Source organism: Ambystoma mexicanum, chromosome 9 (assembly GCF_040938575.1).
Source record: "Ambystoma mexicanum isolate Mex_15411 chromosome 9, UKY_AmexF1_1, whole genome shotgun sequence".
NCBI classification, from domain to species: domain Eukaryota; kingdom Metazoa; phylum Chordata; class Amphibia; order Caudata; family Ambystomatidae; genus Ambystoma; species Ambystoma mexicanum.
Window position 1 is genome coordinate 389,858,351 of NC_090931.1, and position 25,265 is coordinate 389,883,615.

At 45.6% G+C, this 25,265-nt stretch overlaps 1 protein-coding gene across 1 annotated transcript in view; it reads right to left on the reverse strand.

Annotated features, from left to right (window-relative positions):
• Nucleotides 1-450: 450 nt before the first annotated feature.
• Nucleotides 451-25,265, reverse strand: part of SUMF2 (sulfatase modifying factor 2) — a 236,291-nt gene continuing 211,476 nt past the window's right edge. Inside the window, exons 8-9 of the mRNA XM_069614876.1 lie at nucleotides 22,840-22,996; nucleotides 451-1,217 (exon numbers count right to left, since the gene is read on the reverse strand). Of these exons, the coding sequence (XP_069470977.1) occupies nucleotides 1,121-1,217; nucleotides 22,840-22,996 (254 nt within the window). The 3' untranslated portion in view covers nucleotides 451-1,120. The remainder of the gene's footprint in view (nucleotides 1,218-22,839; nucleotides 22,997-25,265) is intronic.

Genomic DNA, 25,265 nt, shown 5'->3' on the forward strand with positions numbered 1-25,265 from the left:
ATTTATCCACATATTCCCTTTCTAATCGGGCATCATTTGCACCTCTTGGCGACAATGGCAACAAGACACATTTCCTATCTCTTTTTGTTATTGATAGTTAAACCATTGTTGGGACACTGCCCAGAGTCCTTAAAGCCTAGGTGCAGCCCCTCCTCTCACCATGAACACAGCTTTTGGCTGTTTGCTTGGCAGGAACAGGAGAGCGAAGGGACAGGGGATGAGGCACATGGACTTCAGACACCAAGATAAACACACAGTGCTCATTTTGGTGTCTAGGTGAGGAGCTACTGGGAAGCCTCAAGCGAGCTATCAATGTCTCGCAATCTACTGGTTGTTGCCCCTGCAGCATAAAACATCGTATCTCCTTGCATTATGCATTAGTTGACAACAACCTATACTAAGGACCATCATTACTTTGCTTTTAAAAAATAAATAAAACAGTGCAGAGGCTTAGGGGGTGCATTGTAAACTTTAATACAATTCTCTAATCCAACATAAGCCTTGAAAAAGTCTCTTGCTGCATTTAACACCCGTTGCCTATTTTTGAGACTGCTCCAATAAAAAGCTTTTGCACAAACAGTACCATCTCATGATTATGCATAAGGACAAAGTATCCTTTTTTGAATTACAAGTTGATTGACTATACAGAGAGCTTAGCCACTAAGAAGCTACAATCTAACCTATGTGTAAACAGTTAACAGGGAAGTTTGTAAATATGGTACTAGACATTGACCAGTTGTTAGATTTGACAATGAGTGTTGCAAGATACATATTCTCAGAAATAAAGGGAACATACAAATTAGTACTTTTCCAAAAATAAACAATTCCAACAAAATGTACAGTCAGCCTATCTGTGATGGTAGCATTTGGCATAAAAATAACAATTGAAAGTACTCCGAATTAATCATAACACAAATTTGTAAATTATTTTTATTCCTAAACATCGTACATGGAAAGATCAGCAACGTTTCCAAGAAAAGTTACTGCAGTACTCACAATGTTTAAAAACATTGAATTATCACCCTGTAATAGCTCATCTCCATAGGAGAAACATGCGTGATCAAGATAGATGTGGTGGAAATTCAACACCTCTGATCAGGATTGTTAATTTCTTCTTTGCTCATAATTCAGTTTTTGATTTGTTTGTTTGTTTGCTGATGCTCACGGCACAACGGAAACTCAGATTGTCAGACGCGGAATCAGGTGTGTTTCCCATTCTAGAGCAGACAAAAAAGATGAGTATCAAATGAAAGTTACCTTAGCAAAACCGATTATGAAGCCAGTCAATGACAGTAGCAATTGGCCCACAATTGGCTGATGGTAAGACAGAGGCGAGGGTACATAACAAGTGGATGTAAAAATAACTAGCAGAGCAGGTTTTCTTTTCTTTAGATAATCAGCAAGTTTGGAGTTCAGGCTGCTACCACACTGCTAGCACACACTTCTAAACCTCTCCTTTGTTCTTCGCACAGCTTCCAGCTCTCTAGCCAATCAACAAACATACAATGGTGGCTCTAACCGCCTTCAAAAGCTACATTTCAAGCTTTCCTTTTTAAGGAGGACACCGTGGGCACGGGTCAGGGAGAGATGGACAAGCTGCTATACAAGAAGCCCCAGGTGAGGCTGATCTTCCCACCCGCATTAAAGCATTTGTCATCAGGATTGATTGTGTACTGGGTGACCTTCATCCTCGTCAGAGGCACTTGCCTATGGCTTGGGACTCCTACTTGGGAGAGCAGTCATCTACCACTCAACCGAGCCCTCTGGTGCAGGCTCTAAAACCTCATAATTGATCCGTTTCAAGGTGAAAAATATTAGTAGCACATGATTTTGCTATTATTTCTACCCACCATTTTGTCCTCTACTACGCTTTTTCCCCCCTCCAGAAACCTCTACTCTGCTTGCTGCTAGCAATGATGTCTATGAACTGTGTTTTCTGGGAAAGATTCACAAACAGTTCAGAACGAGCTATGGTCTGTGTTCTCAGGAATTTGATGGTCTTTCCCGCTTTCAAAATTAATGTTTCAGTCCTTTATCCTTTATCCCAAAAGTTGACTTAGCATCTTCAGTAAACTTACAAAACATGTTATCCCTAGTGGACCAGTAATGCACTTGGAAGGCCACTGAACCAATTGAAGGTATCCAATTTGCTATATTCAAAGATAGTGTGTAGGCGGAAGGAGCAGACTTATTTTGCATCTGCTCACGCTTAATCAAGGCTCATTTCAATCTGTTCTGAAATTAATTGTATGTAAGTAAATAACAATACCAGAAGAAAATTAAAAACAGACAAAGGAGTTACAAGGAATAGAAATACAAAACACATTTTGCAAGATACAACATGCAGTTATAATTATGGATACGTTTCAAACTATCTTAGTACGAAAGTATTTACTCAAGTAAAATTGTATATATAGTAATTAGTAATCTGCATGAGGCAACGATCACCCCAAAGTGTGAGGTAATCCTGAAGTTCTCAGTCTTTCATTGTATGTGTATAAGGATTTAAAAAACTTTATGAAAAGGCATCCCAAACTTCAAGTATATGACTTGAAGGAGAAATTTGCGGGAACACTTTAGATTTCTGCTTCAGAGTATATAGTAGCTTCTATACTGTGAAAATCAAGTTCTAGGTACAATTTAGAGAAAGTAAGAAAGTAAAAGAAACAGGTAAATGTTCAGTTTAATTCTGTCTACTTTTTAAAATATATATATATACATATATTTCAATATGGGTGAGCACACGGGAGGTTATCTGCATGCCTAAGGTTTACCGGTAGCACCATGTGTCGCCTTCCAAGAGGCTAACATGGCTGGTGTGTTGAATTGCAAATGAGTGCAGAAGAATTTTTCAACTCCTTTCTCCATTTTTCTTTTTCTTTACTTAAATACGAGGGATTTCCTTATTTGATTCAAGATTGTAAAAAGACTTTATAGAGTATCAAACACGAAACCTGCGTCGGCTCAACCACATACTAATATTACCTTTTAATGTATCACATTGGATACAATCAATTGATTTAGAAGCCTTACAAGAGTGTGAATGTTCCACTTATTGAGGATATCCCTCTAAGCAATCTATTAACATATTGGACTGTCAACTCCTCAAGGGACACACTGCGTTCTTTAGAATTACTGAGCAAACTCCCAAAATCTCTCTGGAGTGGAAACCTACCACCGACCCCTAACTTCATTTGAACATGTCAATTGTAATGATAAAAGCTTAGAAAGGAGGCAATATTGTTTTTATAAATGTTTTATAGATTAGCGTTCCAATATCAAGCACTGACTAAATGGTTGTTAATATGCTAAATTCACTTAAAATTTGATCGTAGTCAACATTTATACTAACACTGAAAGTAATGTATTAAAGAGAGAACTGAGGTTGATAGTGAATACAAATGCATCCCTACACCAGTATGGTGCTCTTTATACTTTACCTAAAGTCCGTGGCAGAAATCCTTAGTAAAAGGAATTTCATGCGATAGGAATGGCAGAAAGGGCCAGTGGAAAGTAATGGCTTGAGCAAAGGCTGAACTGGAGAGTTAGCAATATGAACTAGAGTTCTGCACTCCTGCAAATGTTACCAAATAAAATGGCACTTTGAAATCAACAGTAAGATATCTTAGATTATTTTACTTGTGTTGCTGCAGACATCTGTTACCTGCAGGTCACAGATTTCAATCAGGGTAGTTATATCAAGGGCTCCACTCTACTAAATTAGCTAAAATAAGTACCATTGACATGGATAACAAACATTTCATGGCACATTGTAACATCTGTAGCACCGGGGCACACGTCAGACCTGCTTTCCATCCTTCATATGCAAGTAAAATGATTACTGTTGAGGTATGTAATATTACAATATGGAAAGTTCCTCTCAGGCATTAAATGCTGAAAGGATAATAGGGCTGGGACAGTCAGTCTTAGCATGCATGAGGTAGTAATTCACTTTCTCAGGTTCCTTACACGACTATGATTGAGGTTGGGAATATTACAACAGAGAAAAGATTTGACTGGCATTTACCTCTAAATAGGCAGGCAGGGTTGGTGCATGCCTAATGCAGTCATTCATCCATCTGAGGATGCTTATATGAGCATGATTGCCATTAATAATATTTAGAGGCAGGCATTTGCCACTAAAAAGGCCTTTGGGCTAGGGAATAGTGTTGCATGTCAAGCAAGCAAAATGCACAAATCCTTCCCTCTAACTCTGCTTAAATGAGTACTGTTTAGGTGGGTAATATTTTGTTGGTAACTGATTCGTAAGCTTGCTTCACATCTTGGACCTACTCCACGTAGAGTAATTGCCGAATTATAGACCGTGAGAAAAGACCCAGGGAATCCTTTTTCCAGTCACAGGATTTAGTGAGGGTGTCAGGTCACCTCATGAGAAATTGACATGGAAAATACAACTTATACAGCCAGGAAATCTAGGCAGACACTTCAAATGCATTCTGACCAAAGACTTATGTACAAAGAGTTGTTTAGTAAAACGCATACAGGGATTAGGGGAGAATGGGGGGGGGAGACAGCCTTTGGGCCATTCTACTTTTTACAAATAATGCCCCTACCTTTGAAACTCTAAATATGGGCTGGTGGTGTTGTCCCAATGTATTTGTGGAAGGCCCCTTGTTTAATTACCTCAATATCTGGGCATTGAAAATCCCTTTTGGCAGGTTTAGGATTAGTATTAATGGGAAGTGAACACTTGTGTCCTGTCACAGATGGCTTTGAAGACCCTGATATGGAGTTTAGGTGCCCTGTAACCATGTGGGTATATGGCTACAGGGGAGCGGTCATAGCTTATGAATCAACAGACAACTCAGTGCTCAAGATAAAAGGTTCAGACAGGTTTATTTTTCAAATGTTACAAAGGATTGGAATTTTTCAAATATTACAAAGGATTGGGATGAGCTGAACTGATGAATGAGGCTTGTTCAAATAATACTTAAAGTGTGGAATTCCAGTTTGCTTGAGGCCTGTAATCTGTCAATCCATTCCTCACTTTAGTGGGGCTTTGACTTCTGGCAGTCAAACCTCAGTCACTCACCATCAATGGTGTTTTAAGGGTCCCCTGCACTTCTTACTTGACTGGGTTGAACCTTTCTGTCCTCGTCACATTAGATATAATGTTGAGGTCTCTCAAAATGGGTGTCTCCACCCATCGTACCTGTGGGCAGACTAGATTTACCTTTTTTCCAAATCTCACCGGGCCCAGGGTGAATTAAGCCTAGGCCGCTGCAAAATGCACAGGAGTCTCTGCCAAAGTCTTTGCAGCACATGAAGGACAAGTGTTAATTTCACTGTCTCGCTGTAGTCTCCCCTCCACCTCTTGTGCAGATTCCCTTTCAGTCTTGTTTTCTCTTTTCTCTTACTCCTCAGTGCACTGCAACATTCTGGCTCAGCTTCACTTTCACTGCAAGCTTCTCGTCTGTGGGTGATTTTGACGTTCACCACCTTGGTTTCTCACATTCTCTTTCTCTCTTAGCTTCTCACTAAGGTGTAAGTCATTTTGAGATTATGTAGTCTCAACTAGGTATGTTGCCTGCTCCCAACATTCTTCACTGCCTCTTTCTGCCCTTCACCTCTTCCCTCCAGTTTTCACCTTCTTTCCTAGCACCTATACCCTCATGATCTGTCCCACCTTCTTTATTCTATTTTCTGCCCTCCAATCTCCTTCCAGCACCTCTACTATGCACTCCAGATCTCTTCCATCTTATTTACTCTTCTCTCCCCACTTCAGAACTTCATGTTCTATTAATCCTTCTTCCACAAACCTGCTTTCGGATGCTCTCTGCTTTTCCCATCTTGCTCTGCTGTTTGTCTTTCGATTGCTGGCCTTCGTTGCCTGAACCAGTTATCATTGTGGCTAGGTGAGACTCCTTTTGCTCACTACACTCAAGCTTGCACTGAATGTCTCTTACCCTCCTGCTGACCTCGATCCTGCGTCTGTGAATGAACTACTTTCAGCTGTGGCATGCAGCCTACGCTGCACAGGGATTGGTTAATGCAATTCAAACTTGGGTTCTCAGTGGTTTTACCTGGTACCGAAATTGTCAGCATGGTTCCATGGAGCAAAATGTTGAGTGCTGTTAAGAAAGGTGTTCTACTTGCTGCTTTCCTCCCATAGACTTCTGTGGGACACCCTTTCTTTTTGCTTTGTTTAGACTCCTGACCCGACTTTTTGGAGAGAAGTAAAGCCTTCTGCTTTACTTCCCTTGTCATGTTGCTCATTCTTATTGGGAGACTGATTATTCAATAAGACTATAAATACCGAGAGACTATGTCTCTCCTGGTGTATTCCTTGTATTTGCTACAATTGCACACATCACCTTGAAGTGAAATGAGGCTAGGATGCGTTGTATCATAATTTTTGCTATAATGGCTTTTTGGTTACTTTTATAATGTGTCTAGGGTGAGCATGTGGTAGTGGATGATTCTACCGTTTTATATACTTATTTACTGGTGCACTTTTGCTTTTACTGCAAAGGGATACTAAAGGTGGCTAGCGCCCCAAGATGGCCATGCCACAAGGTATTTGCTTGTCCTTTAGCCATATTGTTCTTTGACACTCTTCCTGCCTTCTCAGGTCAGAAAATGCCATATATGAGAAGCCCTTTCCCAGGGAAAGCTGCTGCTTTTGCGGGCAAAGCAGCAGTTTGTGTGTGCTTGTATGTGGGGGCTGGGACTGTCTGGTCCTACTACACATCCACGTGCCTGAATGTCAGTTGCTGGGCAGATGTGGTGGTCAGTGGCTATGCAAGATTGGATAGCCACTGGCTGTTTGAATGGTGCAGTTTCTTACAATTGGTGGACCTGGGTGAGCTTCCAGTCCAGATCGTGGATAAAAGGAGGACTCCTGCAGCCATTCTTCAGATCACTGTTAAAGCCAAGTCCTCTACAAATAAGAGCAGCCCGTTGACGACCCAAGGATGACCGTGGCAGTTGACCAGCACCAACTCCAGTGAAGTCCTGGTGAAGCCTTGCTCCCCTCATCGATGCTTCGACCCCTGAAACGGTGGGAACAACCAGTCTTGGCCCCTGCCTTTTGAGCCTTCAGAAGTGCCCCTAGACCAACATGTGGGCTGACCAGCTCTCTCCTGGGGTACCTCGCTGCAGCAGTCGCCATTCCGAGTGAATTCTTGGAACTCAGCAGTGGTCGCTGGAGAAATCGGAGTCAGGAGTCAGGGGGCTGAGGGGGGATGGGATAAGTTAACATACCTGTCTCATTCATCCCCTGTTCTCGATAGGGTTACATGGGCATAAAGTCCTGTCCCTAAATATTACTCTTTCCTGACTTTGGTCCATGGAGGTCTGGTCAAGGATCCATTCCTAGGCCTATCCTGGTGGCTGGGATAGAGTCGCCTTACCTTGTTGACTTTGGAATCATAACCACTGACATCATCCAAATCCCTTAATAAACATACCTGTGAACTAAAACTTTGGAACTGGTGACATTAGGCCACAAGCCCACAGACCATCTTAGGATTGGACTCATTAAGTATTAGGGGGAGCGCTTCTGACTGTTTATCCAAGTGTGTTTGCTGATATTCATGCATATAAGTACTTTACTGGTTATTGAAGTGTATTCCTTCTTTCTCTCCAAATGGTGAATGTATATATCTGTTTTATAGTATGTGTGTGACAATATTTGGGTAGAAGTATTAATTACTTAGTGTGTATTTCAAAGGTCTAATAAATAAATGTATATTTTTGTACTTGCCTGTCTATTGGTGTTCTGCGTGGACTCATTGTAGTCCTAGATCACTCTTGCTGCGCTCCCGAGATTAAGCTTTCCGCTCTACTACCTTACCTAGAAAGATAGCTTGCTGTTAGCTTGGGACTGACTCATTGATGAATACTGTCTGAGTGCACACAGTGGGACCCCGTGGGCAGTGTTTGCCTTATTTGCCCCGCTCCTATAAATTAATTTTCTGATGCACAAAGCCAGTGGTTTCTCCTATTTATCAAATTATGTAAAACCCCAATCTAAGGCCCGGCCAAGTGACCTGGTCAGAGTTGTAAGGAAAAGGGGAGGGGCAAACAAAGCGGTCAGGGGACTGCCTGAGATATCAAGCAGACTAATTACATTTACTGGCACATTTTCCACAATATCTGGTTGACCATGAGAACGGGAGGTCCAGGGAGGTGGGACAAGGCCCCCATTAAGGCAGCAGAAGTTGTCAGAAGGGTGTGGGAGTCTAAAGAGAGTAGAGGTATGGAGTGTTGTGCTGGAGAGAGAAGTGGATAGGAGGAGTTTGTTGTGAGGGAAGCTGATGGAGAATAGAGGAATTGGGGGAAAGGAGAGGAAGTTTCTTGGAATTGAGAAGAGGAGGTGAACTGGAGGAGAAAATAAGGAGATTAGAAACAAAAGCGGGAAACAGAAGGTGAAGGAGTTAGTGGAGCCAAAAGGGGGATAGGAAGAGAAACAGTAGACCAATGTGGAGAGACACCAGAAGGAGGTGGTGAAACAGGAGAGATATTAGGATAAGGTGAAGACACACTAGAAGGAGGTGGTGAAACACAGGAAGTATAATGAGCAAGTGGAGTGAGAGCCTGATGAGGTGGTAGTTTGCTATGTGACAGGGCCGTTGTTCCAGTCCTGTCAGGGGTGGGAGGGAGCCCAGTGCCCAACAACCCTGGGTACCAGAGAATGTATAGACATGCCTCCTCCCACCATTGCCTTTACTGCCAATATGGTTGCATGGCAGGGCCTGGAATCCCGCTGCATAACATCCATGCAAGAAAAACCAAAGACCAGAAAAGAAGAACAACCAACCGACCAAGGGAAGCTCCCTATACAGCAAAGCCGTGTGAAAAGGGGGCAGGGTTTAAAGCCCTTATGTAACCTTCCAAGTCCTCCCCTGTGACACCCATTGAAAGCAAGGTAAGCCATTGGTAAGTGGCCAATCCAGAGAGGGTGAGGGATATATAAGAGGGAGCTTGGGAGTTGCTTGGAGTGGGCTGCATTTGGGTGAGGACCGGGAGCAGAGGACGTCCAAGAGACCAGAGAAGGTGAGAGCGACTGGAATGTGGAGGCTATAGTTAAGTAGGAGGTCTGTGGAGTGTTTGTGTGAGAGAGGGAGAGTGTGTGTCTTACAGAAAGAGTAGGAGTATTGGCAGATGGAAGTAGTGGTAGAGATGGTGGTAGTAACTGGAAGTAAGTAAAGTAGGCAGTGGTAGTAGCGAGTGAAGGAGATAGGTGGTAGTGGGTAGTATAGGGATGTGAAGGGCACCTTATCCCTGGGTGTCCCTGGGGTTCTGACCAGGGTCTAGGGAGAGAGGTGAGCAAGGCACAATTTCCCTGGAGGTCCGGTGAGAGGAAGACATTGGTAGTAGGGAGGTAGTGGTAGTAGCGGAATAGGAAAAGTGGTAGAGGTAGAGCAGGAAGAGCGACAGTGAATGGGAGAATAGGAGTAGATATTAGTGTAGACGGACGTTTAAATGAAGAACCAGTAAGAGGAGAGGAGAGTAGAGTGAGAGGAAGAAGGGAAAGCAAACAACAGAGGTTGAGGGACAGTTGGAGGTACAAGTGGGAGTAAGAAAAAGAGTGGGAAAGGAAGTAAAATCAAAGGGTGGAGGTGGAAAGGCGGAGTGAGAGATTGGAGGGACAGTAATGTGGTGGGAGGAGAACAGCTTAAGAGATAAGTATAGAGAAGGGTCAGTTACGAGAGGGTGTAAAAGGTGTGAGCGTGACTCTGGGTGAAATAAGGTACCATTGCCTATTCCCTGAATTCTAACCAATGACAGGAGAGGGACATTTAGAAGTTCCCTAGGGAGTCCAGTAGCCATCGTCCCAGGGCAAAAACCTAAAGTGTAGAGAAGAATAAAGACAGATAGTTATTATTGATCTGAGAGTTACTAACCACCCCGATACGGACATCTGGGCTAGGGAGGTGGGAACCAAGCCCGGGGAAGTCGAGAGAGGAAAGGGCCGGCCCTAGCGCCAAAATCCCCAGCTCCATTAGAACCCAAAGAACCATGCAAATCAACCATTTTGACCATCAAAGGTCTTTAATAAACACCCTTGAATTTACTCTAGGAGTCAGCGTAGTTATTTGTGGCGGGCTATCACAAGGATTTAGTGAACTTCCAAGAAGTGGGGAAAACATTGGTGGAGCAGATGCAGAAGAGGCAAAGCCTGGAAAGGACAGAGAGGAAAGGTACCCCAGGTGCCCTATATGCCAGAAGGACCATTGTGGTGTATACAGTGGTCAATTTGTACGAAGACAAGTGCCAGGCCCCAAATATCTTCTTGCACGTCAGTGACACATTGGGCGGGTAGCTCCTAACCCACTAACCACTCTCCTGTTATCTGATGGCACACCTTGTTCTTATTATTAATTTAAAACTTTACGGTTTCATTAAATGTAGTGGGGTGCAGGGGAGAAAATCAACCCTGACACTAGGTTGTGTTTTGAACAAGCAGAACAACAGATGTCCACAGTCTTGTGAAACACTCCCGTCCCTTGCACACCCGCTTGTTTCTGTGCAAAGAGCAACAAATAACCAAAAATATATTTCTTCTTAAAAATAAAAGTTTTTAGATCTTTAATAGTCTCACTTTTTCTCATTACATTTTCAAATAGAAAGTATATCCAGTTTGTTAGTAATCATTAAAGTGATAATCGATTTATTAAAAAAATGTCATTTTTTACAGAATATCACAAGTCCAAAAATAGCATTAATCAGCAACATTTGTGTTGCATATGAAAATAGAATTCTTCACTTCCGAAGAGTTCATTTCCCGAAACGCGTAGAGCAATATGCAGCCCACGTACCTTGTTAGTCGCTGCTGGGTGACGGCTGCTTGCTTCCCCTCTGACGCATGCACACATTGTTGGGAGTCGCTTCTACAGGACTAGTCTGTCATCTTGGCTCCTCTACCTTAGGGGCTGCAATGGGCAAAGGGTTGCCTTAGTGCAATGAGTCTTGTGGGCCTCATGTCTGGTCACAGCTTTGAGTGGTATTATGCTTTGGTAATCACCCAAAAGAGTAGTGGGGGGAGGGTGGAGCACGATAGCACAATGGGCTGCTGCTTGGAGGGGAATCAAAGGGAGCAGGCCACAGTAACAGAGAGCGCCAAGTGCCAGACACCACCCTCCTGCGCCTTGAGTTTAAAGTGGCGTGGAGATGCGTCACACAAGTGGCAGTGGGGAAGTCTATGATTTACTTTTCGGTGAATAAATGAGAATGAAAGGTTAATATGCTAGTGTGGCTGATTGAGGTGGCTCCTTTGGGCAGTGTTGGTGGGCAATTGTTGAGGTGGCTGCCTGCTTCTCCTGCGGACACCGGCAGACACCATCTGGAGCTGCTTCTGTAGGAGCTTCCCTTAGCAGAGGGCTGTCCTGGGGAGGTTCCTTAAATGAGGTGTTCAGGTCACCTGGGCCTGAACGGGCCTATCCCCACTACTCTGGGAGTTGACAGGGTACGGGACATGGCAGGCAAGGGGTTAAGCAGGTTACAGATGCGGCCGAAATTGACTAACACATCCAATCCATGGTGCCGCAAATTAAATAAAATACCATGGGGCAGTTGAAATTAATTAAGTAATCCCATCTATGGTGCTGCAAAATCAATTAAATAAAAGCAAACCATGGTGCGGCCGAAAATAGTTAATTAAGTGGGTCGGGATGGAAGGAGGAATCAGGCAGGCAACGGAGCCTGCAAGGTCAGAGGGCGGGGGCAGGCAGAGACACTCACCGCCAGTAGTTCAGCAGGAAAATGGCATACAGCTGGATCCAGGTCAGGGAGTAGATTCTGACGAGGGTCAGGGTGTTCAGGTCACCTGCCCCTGAATGGGCCTATCCCCACTACTCTGGGGGAGGGGAGGGGACGGGACAGGGCAGGGCAGGCAAGGGGTTCCGCAGGTTACAGATGCAGCCAAAATTCATTAACACATCCAATCAATGGTGCTGTAAAATATAACTCCTGCAAGTACATTCAAGCCAAATTTCCAGGCTAAGCCCGATTTGGGGGAAAGCCTAAAGTAACAACCAACGGGGGTATTAGAACTAAGTCAGTAGGAATCAGTCCTCTTTTCCCTGGGGGGATGGTCGCCTCCCTACTGCTGCATATATCAAAGGCGATAGACTATGTTGTAGTTGTGGTGGAGTCTGAGGCTTGGTTACTGGGTTTCTGAAATTGTATGGTTCCCCAACTTGTCTCAATTGAGTTGCATCCCATTCCCGACACCATATCTGAGGGAGGCATGGTATCATAAGTTGACACTGACACAAGAGTTGCATGTTTTCAAAACCTTTATTGTAACTTTCAAGAGGGTTGGAAAACTCCTATCTGGCCCTATAGCTAAAATGGGAGTGTACTCTACCATCAAATAATAAAGAAAACAATTCTAGTCAGTCTTTGCCCAAAACTATAATAGTTAACCTAGAAAAACCTATTGCCTGCCCTCATTCTAATGCAACTAAAGTGACAAGGAAAATGTATCAAAAGGAAAAATCAGTGTTGAAAGAAAAGGTCAGAATGGCAATCGGGGTGCACTCTCAACCCCACGTTGTGCAGCACAGGGTTTGGTAGAACACTTGACAAACGGACACACTTTGGCTAGCAAACACAACTGGGCATTTGGCTCCACCTTCCGGTCTTGTGTCACCAGTTTGGGGTTTAACCTCTCGGGGTCCCTTCAACCAAGTCCAGGATACCTTTTACTCAGTTCAACAAAAAGTTTTCAAATACGATAGCTGGTCACAGTTCAAGATAGGCTCCCCTTGGTCAGGCTCAAACCTTTCAATTCCAGCACATCACAGTTTTCCCTCAGTCAGGATCAACCCTCCTCAACTTTGCAATTTTCTCTTTGGGGATACCTTCCCCTAGCTTTCATCATCACTTTTCCCCCGACTTCCCTCTGTCGAGTTCAAGTCCCCTTTCACTTGTTCAGTTTGTCGAAAACTTCGAGCCTGCAAGGATTTGGCTTTATATCTGCATAACCACTTCGGCCCTTAACACAATGCTTTGATGCTTTTCTCGTTCACTACGTCTTTCACAATGCCTCTTGGTACTTGTAGTTTTCCGTTAGGCAAGGTTAATTTAATAACTCAAGTTTCCCTCTGCCGGTATCAAACTATAAAGTTCTTATTCCAGAGTTATAACTTCTTTCATGCGCTTTACACAAATCTCTCTCTTTCATTTCTTGCTGCCTCTTCAGCTTCGCAAGCTTTCACAAAGACTTTCGATTGGGCAATCTCCTATCGCCAGACCACTCTGTTACTTTGTACCTTCGATTGAAAGTTCTTAACAATGGGCTCATTTTCTCTCGCGTCTTATCGGCACAAACCTAACCTTCATCTCTCGGATATTGTTGCAAACATTCTTCTTAAACACAGACCAGACTTTCAGTGCTTCCATCAACTCACTGGTCGTGTTAAGACACTTTGTTTCTCTGGGTCTTTTAATCTGGAAGTCAAGCCGTTACCACAGCCGCCTCTGTTCATCCCCAGCTCTTCTGTTCACCCAGGGGGTGGCTGGTAACCTTGTAGCGCTCTGTAGAGCATCTCCTCTTTCCAGCTGGACTGGAATTCTTAACCTTCATGATTTTTAGGAGACAAGGAACTCTCGCTGAGGGACCCTCGGTCACCCCACCACTTCAGTCGAGCCCCTTGCGTTACCTCACTCCTTCGCCTGGTTCGCCAATGCCCTGGAAGATTTGCTCCTTCTCGTGCATCGCCTCACTCAAAGTGTGTCACAGTGTTCCACCTTTTAACCATGTGAGGGGCGGGGTGGAGTTAATAGGTGCTAGGTGTGGGCGATTAAACTCAAGTTCCTGACCCTCACTGATTTCATTAGCGGGACATGTCCAGTGTATTGCATGGGTGTTAATGCTTTCAGACTCAGACCTCCTCTTCCTCGGCTCAGTGTTTGTGTAGGAAAAGGGGGAGGGGGACTTTGGGAGTTGGAATATCCTACAAAATAGGACTGGACAAGGGTGTAGGAAAGGGGGGGAATACCACGTCTCGCCATCGCGTATTTCCTCCCCACTCCCCCAGAACGCCCCACTCAGGTGGATCCTCCCACACTGATCCACCCCCAGGGTCTGGATCCAAAGGTGATGACTGTGCCCTAGCCACCTGAGTAAAGGATCCCCGGCGGGCCGACAGGGAAACAACTTCTGTTTTTTTACAGCATGCTCTCATTTCGGTAATACCTAAAGAGGGCAGAGACCTGTGGTTCGCATCGGCCAATTTCGATCCTCAATGTGGAAGCAAAGATTCTTACTCGTGTCATGGCTTCAAGGCTGGATGTTTATATGCTGTGGTTGGTACACTTGGACCAGGTGGGCTTCATAAGGGGACGACAAAGAGCAGACAATGCGAAAAATCCCTACACCTGATTGCATGGGCCCAGGGCGGGGGGGGGATAGCCTAACCCTCCTGTCGGTTGATGCGGAGAAGGCATTTGATGGGGTAGACTGGGATTGCTTAAAGGCAGCCCTCATCAAGTTTGGAGTGGGGGAAACATTACGGCAAGGAATCATAGCTTTATATTAGGACCCAAAGGCAGGTGTGGCTACCAATGGGTGTTTTTCTCTGTGGTTGGGAAAACGCACAAGGCATGGTTGTCCCTTTTAGCCGATTCTCTTTGCTCTTTCTGTTGAACCTTTGGCTCACATTGAGGTGGGGGGAACAGAATACAAATTGGGATTATATGCGGATGACAGACTGTTGCACCTCAGGAACCCAGTAACATCGGTCATAACTGTAGTGGAGTGGGCAGAAAAATATGGTGTGCTCTCCGGTTTTAAGATAAATGAAGGGAAGTCTATACTATTCCCGTTAGACCATGTGGGTGAGGGGGATCTACAGAGGTTGGCCCCCTTGGGATGAGGGTCACTGAGGATCAGTTGCGTTACCTGTGCATAAATGTTACATGGGAAATAAGCAGACTTTATGAAGCAAATTCCCCCCCTCGAAACACCATCTGTTATGGAAGTTGTTTGGCAACATGGAGGAATGTGGGAAATTAACTATGTCATGATTGGTGTGACTGAATGCCTTAAAAATGAATTGCCCTCCAGGATCTCATACTTATTTCAGATGCTTCCTATTCAGATCCCTGACTCTATGTTTGGGAGGTAAAGGGGTGCCTTTTGAAGTTCTAGTGGCAGGGAAAAGAGGGCAGGGTGGTATATGAGGTGTTGGTGCTTCCGAACGAGAAAGGAGGGGTGGGTTTTTCAGGCCCTTTCCTGTACTACAAGGTGGCGCAAATTTGAATCCTGATTCCAAATTTGAGGGAACAGCGGGAATACCAATGGGTGGAGGTGGAAAATATTCATCTCAGGCCGGTGACAGTAGGGGAATGGTTGTGGGTGACAAGAGACCAGATCCCAAGAAGGATCAGAGAACATCCCATCCTGGGGGTCATTTATAACGTTTGGCGGAAGGGCCCGAGATGAAAGGAGTGACGACTTGACCCTCTCTGCTGTGCCATCTGTGGGCAATTGGTGCAAGGGACTGTATTCCTAATTTGGAGAGGTTTCAGAGCTGGTTTGAGGCAGGTTTAACAAGGGTTAGTCAATTGTGGAGACATGGGGCCTCAATACAAGTCTGGCAGTGGCTGTGCCGATAAAACCAGCAGGCTGCCGCCGGACTTGTGAATTTTTCCGACGACTGGCTTCACAGAAATTTTGGAGGTTTACGACCCTGGTATTCCTGGAAGTCATGCGCCGGTCCGGTAGTAACGGCGGTGTTACCGGTCCAGCACACTCGTAAGGAGGCCCATGTCAGTTTATCCTGTTGGTGGATTAGGAGGCAGCATTAGGAATTGGGATGTTGTCTTGTCTTTTCATACCTGCAACTGAAGGGAGTAATTACATCTGAGTCCTGGAAGGATACGATAGAGGGAGCTCACCCCCTTGGATAAAGTAGGAGACTCCCAAAGGGAGATGAAAGGGCCGATCTCAGCTTTATATGGTGCTTTGGTGGAGGCAAGGAAGGGGAACATAGAAAGGCTTCGGAATCATTGGCAAAGGGTTCTGGGTCTGGAAATGGATGCACCACTATGGCATAAAATGTATTGTGGTGCGTACAGGGTCTTGATTGTGTGCCAATACAAGCTCCATGCAATTAAGCTATTACACAGGTGGCAGTATGACCTGGAAAGACTTTGTAAAATGTTTGTTGGCAGGAATGTGGAGCTTGAGCTGATTATTGACACATGTGGTGGGGCTGTGAGAGGGTGCAGGTGATGAGGTGCTAGGATGGATTAAGAGGTACTAGGATGGATTAAAGAATTGGACAGAGTTTCTTGGACAAAGACACCGTTACTGGTATTATTCAGTTTGGAGGGTAGCGAGGGGGAACACTGTAGCCTGCCGCATCTGGCGCACAGTTTGTTGTTGGCGGGAAGGGCATGTTTGGTGATGCACTGGAAGAGGGTGCTGCTTCCGGGTAAAAAGGAATGGATAAACACAGCAATGAATATATATGTAATGGAGAGTATCACGGCAGACGTTCATGGTAGTGGAGTTAATGTTGAGACAGAATGGGTTTAATTTTAGGAGAGGTACATGCCTACAGAAGGGGAGTGGTGGGGTGGGAGCCAAGATAGGGTGCAGTAAGGATTTTGGTGGAGTTTCTTGGGATGCTTTCATTTTATAGGGCGCAAATCAATCGCTCATCCCCCACTTGACTGACTCCTCACTTTAATGCCTTCTTCCAAACCGTTTGTCTGTTCTGTCCGTCTTTTATGTGTGCCCTGTGCCCTCCACATGTGGCACGTTATAAAAGTTTAAATAAATAAATGTTAAAGGTTGAAGTGACACCGGAAGAAGGGGAGGGGGTGGATGGAAGGCTGATGCACTGGCCAGGTTGATGCAGACTGTGATGCTGGTGGACTTACTCGGTTCAGACGGAGATCATAGCCTATACCAGGGGGGCATTTAAGGGTGTTGTTTTGACTGGCCAGAGTTAAGCATCTATTGTGGATGGTATCGCACTTTTGGCTGTACCTTTTTTGTAACAATGAAAAAGTTAATAAAGTTGATTTTTTTTTAAAGTGCCGTGGCGCAGAAACAAGAGCCAGGGCTGAGCCCTGGCAAACCTCACCCCCCCCCCCCCCCCCCACACAAATTAAGCACTGGGTGTATAACAGGCGATACAAGCATGCATTGAGGAGATGAGAGGAGTTCAGAGTGAGGAACATTATAGTAGTGTGAGATAGTGGAACATAAGAGGGTCTCAGAGGACGGTTGCATAGTTGTGAGGAGATTAGCAAGAGTGGGTTTCTGGGTTTCAGGGAGATATTGCCCGTATTAGAGTTAGAAGTCCCTCCCCCAAAGCCAGCCAACCAAGCAAAGATCAGCGAGAGACTTTGGGGCCCAAGCTTGATGAGACCCAGCCGCTTTCCAGTGGTTGTCCAGATCTGGACAACAGCAATGTGCAAACCCTGGAAAAGGCACCAGACTGAGAAGGTGGCAGGGAAAATCATGGCTAAGAAGGATCTGAAAAGATGTATTGGGACATGTAAACACCTGAGACCCTGAGGGACTGGACACCTTCCTCTCCCAAGGATTGCGGGTCAGGACCTGGAATTAAGTGAACTTTGAAACCCTTGCGTAGATACTTTTGGTTTGCCCATGTTGAAACTTAAGACCTTTCTTTTGATTTGCATTTGTGGGAACTGAAGGAGAAACCATCCTGTTATTTGCTTTCTCCTTTGTTTGGACAGGGAAAAGGACAAGGAAGAGTCCATCTAACCACCTCTTTTATACAGGGTCCAGGGAATCACCCCCACCGAACTATCACCCTCAACCTGACTGTCAGTCCCAGTAATTTCTCTTTATTCTTTCCTAACCGGCAAAGAAGGGCATGGGAAAAAGGTCAAGGGATGAAAATGCATTTGGTAAAAATATGTTATGTTGTATATGTCCAGCTTATTTTCCCATAAGTATATCATTGCAAAGAATCCTCCTTGACGTATGTGTGTTGATCACACTCCACTTCATGACATTGGTAACAAGGAGCACTGCAGTTCAAGGGAGGTTTAGGTAGACAGGAACTTTATCGTGACAGTTGGGTGATGAGCTTTAGGAGACGTTTGGCATAGGAAGGTAGGATGAACCAGCACTCAATAATTCTGGGCTTCTGTTAAATAAATAGCAGAACTGTGTCTTACCATTGAGTCTATGGGCTTTAGGAAACAATGTTGTTCAAGGGCTATAATTAAGTGTTAAGGTGGATTTCTGAACTCTGAACTGGTGGGCAGAGGTTCAGAAGGTGAGCCTAGTTTCTTGGAACAGGGTAATCTTCTGGGAAAGCCAGACCAATCAAGGTAGCATTGGCGGCGGTCAAGACTAGGTCTCAGGAGGGGCGAGGGTGATCAAAAGCCCACAAAGAGCACACACAGTAAACGACACCACAAATTACTCTGTTTTGGTGTATATATCAAAAATACATATACATTTATTGAAGGCCTTTTAACTCAAACACACAGTAAATCTTCAGCAATCTTAACAAGTCTAACAATAACTATGAAACATATATACAGTAACAGTGGCCTAAAAGAATATTACACACGTAGAGATCCACAAACTGCAAAGAAAAGGGTCACAAAGTGCGAATATATTTTAGGCAGTTCTTCAACAATTCAAACCCTAATAGGCAGTCCAGTCCCTAGGAAGTGTGGAGCCTTACGTTCAACAGTACATTCAGTGCCGGAGAAACTTGAATCTGCGGTTAAGTTAAAAACAGGTCTTTATTCAGGAGGCTGTACTGGCTCAGGAAGGTGGGTGAGGTGATGAAGAATAACTTCCCACTATTCAAGGAGGGTCTCCCCAAGAGGGCAGAACAGGTTGCAAGAATTGGGAATAGCTCAGTAGCACAGGCTACCTCGACAAAGGAGAGTGGTCCTCAGGGGACACTCGTGCATAAAAGTCTATGGATGCGCCAGAACCCACCGTAAAGGGATGCAAGTACTTACTGACCCTTAGCGCACTCCGGACCAAACTTCGACAGTTCAGTCCAGTTTGTTCGCAGGTTCAAATCCTGCAGTTGCGCGGCTATGCAGCTTTCAGGGGCTGCGTTCCGGAATTTATTCTGTGGCGGGACAGTGGTGATTTCTCCGCTCATGGTGAAGGTATCAGGTCATATCTACTGCAGCGAGTCTTGGGGAACAGTGGAGCACACCAGCAAGGCACCCACAGAGATAGTCACCACAGCTGAGCCACACGTTGACAGCATATGGTCGGGTTGAGGCGTACTCTCCTAATTTCAGACCTAGGAATGCTAGGTGTACGTAACTCGGTGGGAGAGTGCCTTATACCCAGAGTTTACAGTCTCCAAAGGCTCAAGTCGAAACTCAAGACATCAGCGGTTCCAGAGCAAAGGTCCCGTACGAGCTAGTCAGTTCACTGGGCGGTCCAGGAACACTTCCGAGCAGGCTCGTTTGAAGGTTAAGCAGGAGGTGCAGAGAATAGTTAGTCCCACTATTCCAATGGGTCGAAGCGCCCTTACAGGCCTTCTATGATCAATGCGAAACAGGGGCTCCAGCGGGACAACAGCAGGGTCAGGGTGCCAAACCTTCCAGTGGGTCACCAGCGGTTCCACGGATCTGCTTCAGTGGTTCAGAATACTTGGCTCCTTTACTAAGTTCGTTGTGAACTCAGAAGATCGACCTGGAATGGGTGTACGGTGCCTTTTCTTATCCAGAATCTCCTTTGTGCCAAAATGAAGAGTAACTAACAGGAGATCTGCTCACATTCAGCCATCGCAGACGTGGACCAATCACGGACCATAGGGGTCCCGGTCACTCCCAGCACACCAGACATCCTGGCAGCTAGGATGTGTATTGGAACTACACAGCTCAAGCCCATATTCTGGGCGCAAACACACACACAAGGCATTCAGAAGCCTGTGAATGCTTCGGTTTTGTGCGGGCGTCTGCATGACCAAATAAGGAATTTTCCGGGTCGGGTTGGCTCGACCTCGGGAAGGCAAAGGGACAAAATTACCAAAGGTCAGAACAAAGAACCTTGTGGCATGGCCATTTTAGGCACTGGCCACTGTCCTGGACCAAACGCAGTAAACGCGGTATGGAAAATAGAAAAGGGTAAAAAATGCTTTAAAAGTAACTGCTGCCACGAGCTCTGTCCTGGGCACACTTGTACATTTACCAAAAATCCTTCAAGGGTGTTTAGGGCCTAAGAAATGAAAAAGAGGTCCCAGCGCATTGTACTGTAAGGTACATTGTGCACTGATAAAATGTTACTAAAAAGTAGCAACAAAGTGAAACACTAAAGGAAACAAAATCTCCCAGTACTGACAGTCTGAAGGGCATGTCAGTTTCCCCATTACAAAATGAGCAAAAGCCCAGCGGAGTGCAGCAAAAGACTGGGCTTCACTGGCAAAAGTCAGGCTAGGATGGTCAGACAACAGCAAAAAGTGGGAAGGGTTCACAACTGGAGGGAAAATTACCCATAAATGGAAATCTTTCCTAACATTAAGCTTAGACTTTGCAGCAAACACGTTTTCCAGGCTGCTAATGGGCCTGGGAAACTGGGGGCCCCCACCAGTTCCCACCTCCGGGCATTACATTAACTACAGGGTGGCGGAAATCTGCCCCAGAGCTCCTATAGCCCCAGTCAGCCTTCCCAAAGAAAGGGACTTCGTCACATCCCTGTATCTATGAAAGAACTGCAGTACACTGATCTAAGCAGTGAGATTGTTTTTTAAAGAATAGCTTTTTTTATCAGCTGGAAAAAAGTTCATTTTCCTTTCTTTGTGAGATAAACTGCCACACCAGCTTCACGCAATAAGCGTTACAAGATGTTACTTGAAGCAAAACCGTAAGCCTTTCAACACAGAAACGTTAATTAGCCTTTAACTATCATGTACTGAACACCTGAACAGGTTGTTCAGAGTTCAGCCGAATAAGCTCACTCATGGCTAATATGAGGCGTTCAGGAATGCACTAAGTGTTGTGACGAACCCTTGGATGTGGTTGTCCCTTCTCCCATGGGGGAGAACCCTTTTCATGTGACCAGGGCTCTGCAGAGACAGTCCAATAATCCCCTTGGGGGTGGTGCACTGCTGGAGGATCACATGGGGAGGGAACATCCTCATGGGATGAGGGATGACATCCTAGGAGAGACGTCTCCACTTTAACCAAAATCCCAGCTCCCTCAGCCTCTTACCCTCTCCATGGTGCAAGAATCCTCCATGCTTCTATGTATGGAAACAAGTTGAGGTTTGTCCTCCTTTCAATTACACTGAGATGAAGAAGAGCAGTCATGACATCCTGAAGAATAGTAATGCGACAAAGAAGATGGGCTTTGTGCAGAAGAGCACCCTGCGGTACCGCAGTGAGCAGACCAGCCTATTCTACCTACGCGAACCTGACGAACAAATAAGAAGCAAAGAAGGACTCCCGAGAACCAGTCCTCCCTGGAGTAGCCGCGAGGAAGAGCACTGTGGTCCGCTGGACATGGGAGAAAAGCTGGGACACCCAGGAAGAAGCTGAGAGTTCCAGAGCAGGTCCTGTGAAGCTGGAGGGGACAGCAGGCTGGCTGAAGCAGGTGATGGGCGTTCCTTAAACTTTGGAAGCGCAACAGCTTCCTGAAGGACGGCTGGTGCTGCGGAGCTGCCGCAGACCAGGCAAAGCCTGCACCAAGCACCACGAGCTCTGGGGATGATGGAGGAAGCTGGGAGAAAGCGGATGCCCTCGAAGACCAAACACACAGGTACACGAAGGGGAGGGAACTGCTGGGTATCAGAAGTGGTGGCAAGACAAAAGGGGGAAAAAATACCCCGAACATAGGCTCTGGAACCCTGATAAGCAGAAGTGGTGGTGGCAAGTCAAAAGGCGATAGAACTTCTCTGAACCTAGGGTCTGGGACCCTGAAAGTAATAGTGAAGGGGCTGTTACATCTTTGATCGTATATGGTAGTGCTTGGCAGGAGAGTGAACCAAGCATACCTAGAAAGAGGAGTACTGAAGGAAATACATCATTTGCTTATCTTCATATTCACAGTACCTGGGTGGTGCAATAGTTCATTCTTGGCAGGAGAGTACACCAAGTCTACCTAGAAGGAGAACTGTTAAAGCTAGGCGAGTCTGGGGCTCGCACCCACGTCAAGAAGGACTGTTGTTGCAGAAGGTAGGCATTTGCAGGAGAGTACACCAAGTCTACCTGGAAAGAGAATTGTGTGTGCTAGGCGAGTCTGTGACTCGCACCCAAACCCATATAAGAAGAACAGTTGTAACTCCTCTTCTTAATCACAGTACTGGAGAGAAGTTTGACCCCCGGTTGGCTGTGTAAAAGGAAGAGAAACCTGGGTAAGAGAGACAACCCATGGGATTGTGAACATTGTATAAAAGGAAGAGAAACCTGGGGAAGGGAGACAACCACTGGGATTGTGAACATTGTGACAAAGCCGAGAAAAGGGAGATAATCTCAAGTAGACACTTCCTCTTGGAACTTGTGAACACCATGAGAAGTCAAGAGAAAGGAAACATTCTCTTGACCTTTGTTTGTTTTTGCACCATTTGGAACTTTATGTTTGTAACTCTGAAAAGAAGAACCTGCTGAGCAGACAACCCCTTTGCACCTTATACTTAGTTATTAGTGTGACAGCGGGAGTTAGGGTTTTGACACAACAGTGTGCTTAGCTTTATTTCTCCTGACAGACCAATTTAAGATTTATGTAGAGGCTGGGAAACCCCTCTTTTACCGCAACCCTATTTTTCCTTCAATAATAGTCTGTAGCAACAGAAATGCTACATGTTTGTCGATCTCTCACTACTGCACCCTCACAGTATGTATATAAATAAATGAAAATCATTAATAAAAAGGATGAAGCCAAAAACCAAAACGTTCACTTGCCTTGTAGTTACCCGTGCTTTATGATTAGCGGATCCATCCACTGTGTCAATCCAAGATGCTCCCCTGAGTGCATACATCTTCTGCTTTTGTCTATGTCCAGAGGACAGATATTCAGAGGCGGTCCACTCCCATGCATTCCCTAACATGTCATAGAGGCCTGTAATACAAAACCGCAGTTCAAAACAATCCCATTGGTTCTCTTTTACAGGAGACAATAAAGTCATCATGGGGAAACAATGTTGGATAAATAAGTCTTTTAGAAAGGAGTAGTGTTAGAACATATTGTCTGCAGCTCTAAAGAGGATTGGGAGCATATCTGCTAACTGCTTTTGGATCCTGACTGGTTTTATAGTGGCTGGTCCTTTTAATTCACTCCCGTAGCCCATTAGTACTTAAATCTTCCAGTGCAGGTGGTGGGGGTGGGCAGTCCCGTTCGATGTCTATTGAGTAGTACTAGTACGGTCTCCCTTATGGAGACCAGCATCTGGAAAGCTTCTTGCCCCTTTCTTTTCTCTTTATTGGCCTTTTCACATACAAAGCATAGCCCAGACAGGCTGGTGGAAGTAGTACCTTATTTTAACATATCTGGGTGCAATGCTGTGTGATCTCTTCCATCGCTAAAGTGGCCAAAATGCATGGTAACCTTGTGTTTTAATATGTCTTTTTGGCTTAAAGTCTTTGTTGGAAGTCTACCTCTCGGGAGGGATAGGAAATATAATATATAAGGTAATGTCCTTCATAGTTATGCTCAGAGCCTGGGCGTGGCTTTTGTGTATGGTAACACAACAACAACGGTTTTGTAGGAAGGTAGGCATTCAAGGTGCATCTAAGGTATACAAAACAAATGAATCAATTAGATTGCTCACACTCAAAACACATCAAAGGGGGGGGGCACCCGACTCGGCGTACCTAACCCTAAGGAAGAACACCCTAACCCTGGCGGGGGTGCCTGTCCCAGGGTGGCGCGTGGTGTATCGCCTACTAAAAAGATATAGAGGAGAGTACTTTCCCTCAGCCTTCTATACTAGTGGCAGTGTCTGGAGACAGACACAGATCGTCCAACAGAAACGTCTAAAACATTGGTAAATTCCAGAAGGTTAAGCAGCGTACAACAAGGCTGTGAATTCGATCTTGAGGCTGCTTGATCTTGGACATGGGTACAACCTGCGAATCAGGTCAACTGCTTACGTTCCATCCAAAGTGTGCAACTTTAATGGTACCCGTAGGTCACTGTGGTTGGGGTATGTAACAGTACTACTGGAGAGACCACTGGTGGGTGAGGTAAAATAACAGCCAGGAGGCTGGAGGGCTAAAAAATGGCTCTTATAAGAATGTATAGCTCACTCTGTGGTAATGAGTGTGCTACAGTGAATGATATTTAGAAGATTGCGTCTCTTTTGTTGGTGTAGAAGAGATCAAAAGTGGGTCATGAGAGCCCTCATGACCGAAAGGGGCCGACCGGTTTCAATGGCGTAGGAGATTCAAGCCATCTTCTTCAGGACCGTGATTTGGAATGCAAACAGGTTTGCCAAGTGTTCAGATAGATGCTGAACGAGAAGAGAGATGCTGGTGTCTCCTGGGGGGAGGCAGAAGAGAGGGGGGGGGGGAGAAATGGAGGAAAACAATCAATGAGGAGGAAAAAGCAAAAGGGGGGAAGTAGCACCAGGGGATTGATGCAACACTTTGGGGTAGTGCTTAATCATGCATTGAGTGGGGCATGTAGGAGCGAGACCTTCAAATGGTCAAAGGTTTTCAGGAGATGTGTGGGTGCCTGGGCACCTGTGGTGGGACTCATCGCCAAAGGGTGAGGGAAGGGGAGGGGGTGCCAGACAAAGTCTCTAACGGTGACGGGTGAGCTGCTTCCGGGGGGTGAGAGGCAAACATGCACACAAATGGATGGAAATTGTGCACTACAGGGCGGTTATAGTGAGCCCCTATCTCGTGAGCAAAATGGGGGTAGTGGGGACAACCAGCTCCCAACCAGGTGCAAGTTGAGTGCCTGAGTGGTGGGGAGGCAGGCTGAACATACCTCTGAACCAGCGTACTAGCTGGGATGTGAACGGTGAATAAAGGTTGCTCAGAGCACCGAGCTGTTGTGGGAGAAACAAGCACCTACACGGCAGGTAAATGTATCTGTGGAAGCAAACAACCCGATATCAGGTATGTAAGTTTGTGCAGGGCACATGGCAGAGGTAACATTGCGGAACAACCATGGTGCCTGAGTGTGGTCTGTACCTGTAAGGGGGCAGCTGCTCTCCTCCGTGGTGTCTGTGAGCTCTATCGCGCTGTACAGCTCGAGAATGGCGGTTCCTAAAAAACGCCCATTGCCTATAAAAAATAGCGAGCAACGCGCTCACTCTGGCGTCGGCGTGACGTGGCTGGCTCCCTGTGTGCCTCGAGCGTCGGGAGGCAGCGAAAGTAGCCCG